Source organism: Egretta garzetta, unplaced genomic scaffold (genome assembly GCF_000687185.1).
Source record: "Egretta garzetta isolate BGI_Z169 unplaced genomic scaffold, ASM68718v1 scaffold297, whole genome shotgun sequence".
Classification (NCBI taxonomy): domain Eukaryota; kingdom Metazoa; phylum Chordata; class Aves; order Pelecaniformes; family Ardeidae; genus Egretta; species Egretta garzetta.
This window is the reverse complement of record NW_009260410.1, coordinates 5,020,004-5,028,936: the sequence shown is the minus strand read 5'-3', so window position 1 is coordinate 5,028,936 and position 8,933 is coordinate 5,020,004. Positions and strand designations below refer to the sequence as shown.

Below are 8,933 nucleotides of genomic sequence, written 5' to 3'. Positions count from 1 at the left end.
GTAAACCAACGGCACTATGCTGTGAATAATATAGGCCATGTCTTTGTAAATTGCTTTTGATTTATTGTTTTGATAACTAAAGTAATTGCAGTCCGTTTTCAAAGGCTACCTAGCATAGCTGTAATTGCATCACTCGTAATTTGGATTTACCTGCTAAAACTGTTCTGTCACAGTGCTACAGCTTTACCCTTGTTAGTTCCAAGGAGGTAAGATCTAGTGTAGAAGGCTTGAAAATACGTGATTGCCTGTTGTGAGCAAGTAGGGTACTATTGGTACAGTGCGTGCTGTGTTACTTGCGTTATTAGCTATAAATGGAAAGTTCAAGTTACTGAGTCTAAAGGAATAGAGTAGGCGATCTTGGAGTCCTCAGTTCTGACATTTCTTGTAAGAAGAAAGGCCAATATATCTAGGAAATAGTGAACCTCTGGATCCGAGAGGGTAAATTGTCTTTCTAAATAACATCTAGCCTGGTGGAAGTGCAGTGTTTCCGAGTATCCAGAAAGCTTTTTATAAATGAAGACAGGTTTCCGATTCTTTCTTTGTCTTTTCTGTAGTGTATCCCAGCCTTGAGGCAAAATACGCATCTCCTACTGCCAGTTGTTGCCAAGAAGGGATTTCATGCTAAGTTGCAACAAATTTATTTTGTATAGCTGCTTTGGCCAAATGTAATCACCGAATTTTCACGTAAGATTACATTTAGGAGTTACGCTCCTGTTTTCTGAGACTAGATGTGTTACACTGTCTTTTACCTTCTCCTATTGCAAAGTAGTGTACAGGCATACAAATGTCTTCATTGTAATAGATCAGAAAGCAATTACGTTACATGTTCTGATGTCACATAGTGATTAAATGAACTTGATTTTTGCAAGCTTATCTTGAACATACTTCAACGTTTTCATTGGTCACTGCTACATAACAATGGACTAGAGATTTATTTTAAGCTTCAATGCATCTGCAACTCTACAGGTTTTTCCTATGGTGACCAGAAGCATCACTGCAGCTTAAATTCTGGTTTTATCCCAATTAAACAAGATGGCATGAGTGAGGAATGTTTTACTCTTTTAAAAAGTTAATTTACAGTTCAAAAGTTGTAACAGGAGTGACAGAATAGCGAAGTTAAAGCACACGGGAAAGTAAACTATTTGAGAAGAGTTTATTTTTTTTACCTACCACTCAAGACCAAAGTTGAGCTATCAATGTTCTTCTGCAGAACCTGATGAGCTCTAAGCCAGAGTAAGTAAATATCAGTCATGCCATCACCCTGCTGTCAGGGTCATCACTGACTGGAGAAGCTCAGGTTCTGCTGGTCTGTTATGCTGTCATTGTATTTGTAAATTGTTGAACGATGCTGAGTAAGCAGGCTTTCCTGGGAAGTCAGGGCTTTCATCAACTCCCAGGAAAAGTTAAGTGCTCTGCAATTAATAGGCCTCTGTACTAGTTGGAACGATTACCACATGACCTGAAAGAGAAATGATTTTTTTCCTGTCAATTGTAGATGTTAAGTTCGTACACTTTCTGTTCTTATGTTCATTGTGGCTCTTCTAAAGCAACTTTCTTGACTTGTGATTTTATTTTTGCAAGATGGTTATTTACATTCTCAAGAACAAGATTATATTGAAAGTTAGAATTCTCTTGGCATTAAAGTCAATGACAAACATTCAGACGCCATTTCCTCCCACGTTGCACTGCATTGTTTAGTTTCACTCTCTAGAGGTGTATAGGTCTTGTTCTTCTTCTAGACAGACATTTCACACCTTTATCCCCCACAAACATACTGTCATCCTACACTTTCAGAATGGCAGATTTTTAAGCTTGTGTAGTGCTGTTTCCTAAAATAAAGATTCCAAGATGTCTGGTGAAATCTTGGCATAAGTTTTTAGCAGATGTTGCCATTGCTTTTGGAATACTTTGCGAAGACATATATTTGAACAGAGCTAACTGGATAATTAAGACATTATTTTTCGCTTTTCTTGAGATTCTCTTCATGTAACCTGCCGTCCTGAAGCGCGGAAAGTAATTTTTCTGTGTTTTCGAAGAACAGAATTTGATGTTGCATTTCAGCGTGGATTAACTACAGCAGCCTGCATTTTAAGTATTCTTGAGTGACTCAGATGTACAGTATGAAAATCATTATGGGTGCAAAAATATTTTGTTTGCTTGATAGTTTTGAAGAAACTGTAAAGCACACATCTGTACATATGAGTCAACAAAAACCTTTATCTAGGCTGTTAGTCTTATCATTTGATATTGGTTTTTTCCCTGTGTTTTGACTTGCTATATGTAAGTATATATAGAGAAAATTTTTTTGCTTTATTTGCAGTCGGAAAAGGTGATGGCAAAACAGATGGAGTTTCTTTGCAACCAGGCTGCATTAGAGAGACGTCTTTCCACAGGGTGTTACAGGCAAAACTCAGAAGAGCACAGCCCCAATGGCATGTCATTAGATAACGCTGATGGACAAGGTATGGTAACTTCCAGGCACGGCATTGCTGCCAGCAAATACATTTGATATTGTGCAACCTTTGTCAGTGGTGTTACTTATGTAGTATAGAACACTGAGCACTGAATGGACAAGACAAGATCTCTGCCCTGAAGTGCTTACAGTCTAAATAATGCAATCAGATGTACAGTCAGATTGTCCTCTATTACTCTAGTGTATATGGGCAAACTGCTTTCCGTATGGATAACGTGGGGGGGAGAAGGTAGGGTGCACTGCTGCTCTTGAGGGCAGAACCTGACTCTAGCTTTATCCTAAGTTTTGAAAATAGAGCAGAATGTTGCATTTCATTTGCCTTCTTGCTCTGTGGAAATTGAAAGGAAAGCAGATAATGTAGTTGGTACTTCTTTTTGTTTACCTGTTTGTGCAGTCTAGGATCAAAACCTGAGGATCTGGCTATGTAAATTACTTGGAACTAAGCAGATTCTAATGAGGTTCTTAGTAGCTTGTTATTCCTCAAAAAGCTTACAGTTTTGTGGTTATTCCTCTGATTTACCAACTGGCTATTCCTTAGCTTGAATTAATTTTAGGAGTGTTTGTTTTGTTCGAATACTTTCTGTTTGGATTTCTTTTTTTACTGTTCTGAAATGAGACAAAATGTTATAAACACAAGAAATACAACCAGAAGTTCTTGTATCTGTTTTTTAAGAACTAGTTTGTTTAAGGCAGGGGGGGAGAAGCAGTAGAAGGAGAAACTGAGGGAATCGATATAAGTAAGCAATGAAACATAGGTTTTAATTTGTGTGTATTGGTCAAGCAATGCGGTACACAAGTATACAGGAAGAATTAGGTGTGTGGATACAGGTCTTCTTGATAGCACAAGCTTCTTTATACCATTTATCCACTGTGCAGTGGGAACGGGAATTTTTAGGATCTCAAAGGGGTTTTTGAGCAGAGTAAAAGATTTTTTTTTTTTTTTTTTTTTTTTTTTTTTTGGTATGGCTGAGCGTCCCTTTCTAGCAGTGCCTGTGGAATAGTCTGCAAAGCAGCATATTTACATAAGCCTTGTTTTGCTAGAAATCTTCCCTGAGCAGCTGGAATTTAGGATGCCCTTTTGGTGGGAGAATTAGTATGTCTTTAAGTCTCTACCTATTTTTTGTAATGTTGCTTTGCTTTTAATGTATCGATGTTTCACTGTGAACAACTTGCAGGTGAAAGACCGCTGAATCTCCGAATGTCAAATCTGCCAAGTAGACAGTTGCAGCACATTTCACTTGATGGAGAGCAGCATGTTGGAAAACCTCTGTGCAGTGATTTGATCCGGCTTTACCCCAGTGGTGAGGCAAAGTCCCAGTCCTTGGGTTAGTGCTGTCCCGTGTAAATTACCCACCGTTTCTTACAAAGCCTGTGATGAACGTACTAATACACGACACCTCTGAGTGAAGAAGCTTTGTGTGTAATTTTTTAATTAAGGCTTTGGAGAAAACTTCAAGAGGCATGTTACTTGCTAACCTAGAATCAGATTGAATATTATTTGGGAAAAGCTGAGAGGATGCAGTAACTAGGTTCAGATAAGCAAGTTCTGGCATGTGTCTGTCCTCAGAGAGTGGTATTGTCCCAAACTACTCCTGTTAAATAACTTATGTTGCTGCCATTGTAATGCAGGTTTATTATAACGTGGCTTCACTCTTTATAAAGGAATCAGACTTTTTATAAAAAACCTTTTTATTCTGGTTTATAAGGACCTAGCACTGTTTCTGTACTGTGAACCAAATTACGCAGTAAGTCTTTTAAACTGGGGTTTCCCATTCGCTGGCTTCTGCTCAGTGGCAATCTTGTCATTTACCTCGGGCATTGGGAGGAACTCATTCTAAGTTTGATAGAAGACAGCAAGAATCCTTTGTGAAGCCTGTATGGGTGGTTTCGGTTTAATACACTGAGATAAAGTCAGGAATTCTTGAGACTCTCATGGCTTTAGGAATAACAATAGAATCTCACCTGAGTTTGGGAGATGGCAATGGGAAAGAGGTTATTTGAAAGACAAGAAGCAAAAGTAATTGTTTTGAAGCCTGGGCAGAATCTTGCATCTTTCACTTCGATATATTGCTGTCTTGGCTCACGTTTTTTGCTGTTTGGCCCAGTCCCACCTAGTGAAATTTCTAGTTAGGGATTTCTACCAGTTCCCTTTCAAAATGCAAGTGAAGAGTGCATCTCCACTAAGCCCTGCTCCCGGAGAGAACTGAAGTAAATCTGTGGTGATTACTCTGTCATCACTGTAATGTAACTGAGGTGGTTCTAACCCAGCTGGGTTAAAGCCCAGTAGTAGGAGGCAGAATTTATTGCTTCAACTGTTAGTATCCATATGGTTCATGGACCTTTTTCTTGAATTAAGAACAGAATATATTCATTTCCAAGCAGTGTGTTTAACATCTTTTTTTTTTTTTTTTTTTTTTTTTTTTTCTTTCTTAATGCAGAAGGCCTTGGTATTTTAAAGGATTTTCCTCATTCGGCTTTCAACAACATAGAAAGGAAGGTCATAAAAACAGAACCTGAAGACACAAGATAGTCATTCTGCTCTGGAAAACGGTGTCATAGTAAAGAATGAAACTTCACAAGAGAAAAAAAACCAGCCTTAATAACCAGTGTTGCCTCATTCAAATAAGAGATTTCAATAGCCAAAGCCTAAGAACTGGTACAGTAATCTGTGGAAACAGGAAAGCAAGAGACACTGCAAACTCAAACAGTAATACAGGTGGATAAACATTCCTGTAAAAGTGGTTTTATAACGTGGGAAGATTCACAAATTAATATTGTGGGTCTTCATTATTTAAGAATGTATTATGTATTTGTATAACTTATCAAAGTAAATCTAGATGTCGGGACGTGTATTGAGTCCAGTAGATGTGGCTACAGTTCATTTTACTTGAAATTTCAATGTCTACTTTAAGTGTACCTAGCGTAGATATGGTTGTTAAACATTTGAATTAAAAATCCTTGGAGAATTAGGAATGCGAACCTCGTGACACAATTAACAGCAAGTTTGCAACAATATTTGTAGAAAAAAGGAAAATGCATAAAATATTTCATGGTTTAAAATGTTATGTGGATATAGCATTTGATAGACCTAGACCCTGATTCTGTATTATAGCAGATGTACTTGACACTTAACTATCGTTACATCACTTTCAATGGTTTCAGCAGCCTTTGTGTAACACACTTATAGCATAATACCTACCTACAGTTCCAGAGTGTAGAAAATGCCAGTTAGAGTATGGAAGAGTCCATATGATTGGCTCCCATTTCATTGGGAAAAACTGTGGTTTGATATACTGTACAATTACTAAAATCTCATTTGGTAGGAAACCCAAGAGACCAAGTAGCATGGACAGGGCTGCAGAAATTGTGATTCAGACCATTATAACTTTTTGGACTTCTTTGTGGTTCTTTAAAATAAAAAAAATAAAAAAAAAAGCATCCTAGGTGTGGCAAAGGTGAAATACGATGCAGGATTTATGCATTGGTGTAAAACGTTGCACTTGATATCCAGAAACCGTAAGATCTTTTGGAGGAGGGAGACAAGGAGTTAGTCTTTAGCATGTGACTCCTTATTAAGTGCTGTCCAGCCCACATGATTCTATGAATATACCGTATACTGCATACAGTATGCCAATACGTTTCTTTATATATGTGATTAACATCTGTATTCTTTATTTATTTGACCTTTTTTTTTATTTTTTTGTACATTTTCACTTTTGCAGATGTCATTTTATCTAAGGAGAAATAGTCGGCATATAACTTTGGAATTTACCATGGTGTGTTTGTGTGCATCCGTTTTTCCTCTGTGCAACTCCCTCAATAAGAGTTGCTTTCCTGCAGTCAAAACAGTTATATGCCTCAGTTTGAATACAGTTTTTGCCTACAATGTGTTCTGGAGGGGAAAGGGAGGGCTGAAGAAAGTCAGTTACCGTGCCAGTGGGCTAAACTTCCATATTCAGGTGTGCACTTCATGTCTGCAGTTTGCTGTGTGTCATAGATGTGTGTTAACAATTCAGTCACGGTCCATGTTGTACTGAAACGGTCAGCAAAATGTGAGCTGAAATGTCTACACTGCAGTCTCTTATCACTGTAAACGTATCTAATTATTTTACCACTTTTGATTTGTGGAACAAAGCTTTATAGTAGAAACACCAGTAAACAACTTTTTATACTATTAAAATGTTTGGTTTTTTAAAAAAACGTTTCTTGAACTGTATGGTACTGTTTCACTTACTGAAGTATCTTACTTTAAGCAATGGAGTTCGCAGCTTTGCTGTTAGAAATAAGAGATTGGATGTGTAGTTATATTTCCTCTTTCCTGTTGTGTGAGCTAGTAATACGGATAAGATATTTCTTCAGTTTGTACTGTTAGCCAGTGCCCTGGTTAGTATCTGAGTAGCTTTCATGAGACATGTATGGAACTTGTTAAAGGACAGCTTAAGGTTTGAACTGTACAGCTTGAGCGGTAGAAGGTACCAAGCAACAAGCCTTTAGAGATGCAGGAGGTGTTCTGGTTTTTCAACATCTGGCGTGATCGAAAGTTGTGCCTGGATCGCAGAAGAAGCTCTTAAGCTTGCTGGTCTCTTCCACTAAAGTGAGAGGAAGGAGAAAGAACTTGCTAAGCAGCACGCTGTTTCAGTTGAGTCCAGAACTTATTTTGTAAACACTAATGTATTAAATTTGCTATAAATTAAAGTATATAACAGTTATATTTTTGAGTTGTAAATACAGTACTTTGTGTCATGACCAGTTGGTTATCTCTAGAACGATATTTCAGTTTATAGTCCAACAGGCCATTTCAGTCTCAATAAGCTGGAAGCAATTTTTTTTACTGGTTTGCAGCTGTATGATTTTTTTTTTTTTTTTAACCTGGGGTGGGGGGGGGAGGTGGGAGGTACATTCTGAGATTGCACATACGTTTGGTAATAGCAAATATTCAAGCATTGGTCTTTCCATGACAAAGGTCTTGGTGGACTGCAACTTGGCTAGCCTCGAGTCGCCGGTGAAGGCTTGCCCTCATCTACTCTTGAAGGGTTGCTAGATTCAGGGTACTCTGGATCACAGACCAGCCCTGCAAACAATGCCTGTTCTTATTCACATGTTTATATTGTTGCTTACAAAATAAAATTCACCATGAGAACTCTTTAGTTTCCTCAGGGGTTTTCCTTTTTCTTTTTTTTTTTTTTTTTTTTTTTTATTTTTTTTTATTTTCTGAGAGATGTTAATTTTCAGGGGCTGGGGGTGGAGGGAGCAGCTTCATCTGCAGCTCTCGCTGGAGGAAGCCTTTTCCTGCTCTTGTGGTTGAATCCTCATTTATGGGCGGCCTCGTTACGTGCGCAGCCTGCGGGGCTTTAGCCAGCCAAGGCAGAGGGGGAGCAACTCAACCCCAGGAAGGGTCTGCAGCGTGGCAGTCTTACTGAATGCCCTTGCCACCTCCCGCACCCTTGCTATTGTGTGTGCTTCTATTTGCACAAGAAAGCAGACAAAGCGGAGCTGCTAGGAGGTGATACTGTGATACCGGGCAGTTCCAGTGGACTTTGGGAACTGGGGAGACAAAGCCCTGCTGCCCAGCCCTCAGCAGGGTGGTCTTAGGGATCCACCGTCTTCCAGCTCGCTTTCTAAAGGGCAGCCCGCATCTCGAGAGTGAGGTATCGATGGAGGACAGAAACTAAATGGGAGATGGGGTATAAAAAGGGAAGAGAAACAGGCCGGGGAGCAAAAATATCAGAGAAGCAAGGGGGAACCCCACCGAAAACCTTCAAATGAACATCCAGGCTGCTGAGATGGCACAGAAGTTGGGCGTGAGTCAAAGCAGAGGGGAGAATCCGCTCAGCCCAAGGGGGTCAGCATAGGGTGCGATCCCCCTGCCTTCTCCCAGCCCAGAGGAAGTTAAATGGGGGAAATCGGAACCAATGGCTTCATGTTTGCCAGCTTTTGCCAGCACTTCCAGTGTGATCTTGCCCTGTTCTGGGAGAGGAAGGAGGAAGAGGACGGGGGAAGGAGCTGGGCACTGTCGTCTTGATGGTGCAAGGATGGGACAGAATACGCTGCAAGTTATTTACAGGTCTTCCAGACTGCACACAATTATAATTGGAAAACATTTAGATTTTTTGTGGTTTTTTTTAACTTGATCTGAGCCGAGCAGTGACTGCCCAAAGTTTGATGAAAGCAGCGTGATGCTAGACAGGCATGGTCCTACTGGGGCCCACGGGTGTGTGTCATGCCCACTGGGTTCGGTGTCTCATCAAGGTGCTGTGAAGCTTAACACTGTGAGGGCCTCGACGGGAAAGCACCATTGGGCTAAACAAGTGTTACAGAGGGTTCATTAATGCTAATTTGAAATTTCAGGAGGTACCTCTTTCTCATGCAGCCAAAAAAGCCTTCTTGTCATTTAAATCTTCATTGCTGGCTATCTGCCTAAAGCTCCTGTGTCTTCTTCTAAATAAGCAATTTTATCTGA

General features: G+C 39.6%; 1 protein-coding gene across 1 annotated transcript in view; it reads left to right on the top strand.

Annotated features, from left to right (window-relative positions):
• NAB1 (NGFI-A binding protein 1) overlaps nt 1-7,309 on the top strand; it is a 25,271-nt gene extending 17,962 nt beyond the window's left edge. The window contains exons 7-10 of the mRNA XM_035899040.1: nt 1,290-1,297; nt 2,321-2,462; nt 3,649-3,798; nt 4,912-7,309. Coding sequence (XP_035754933.1) covers nt 1,290-1,297; nt 2,321-2,462; nt 3,649-3,798; nt 4,912-5,003 — 392 coding nt within the window. The 3' untranslated portion in view covers nt 5,004-7,309. The remainder of the gene's footprint in view (nt 1-1,289; nt 1,298-2,320; nt 2,463-3,648; nt 3,799-4,911) is intronic.
• The last annotated feature ends 1,624 nt before the right edge of the window (nt 7,310-8,933 follow it).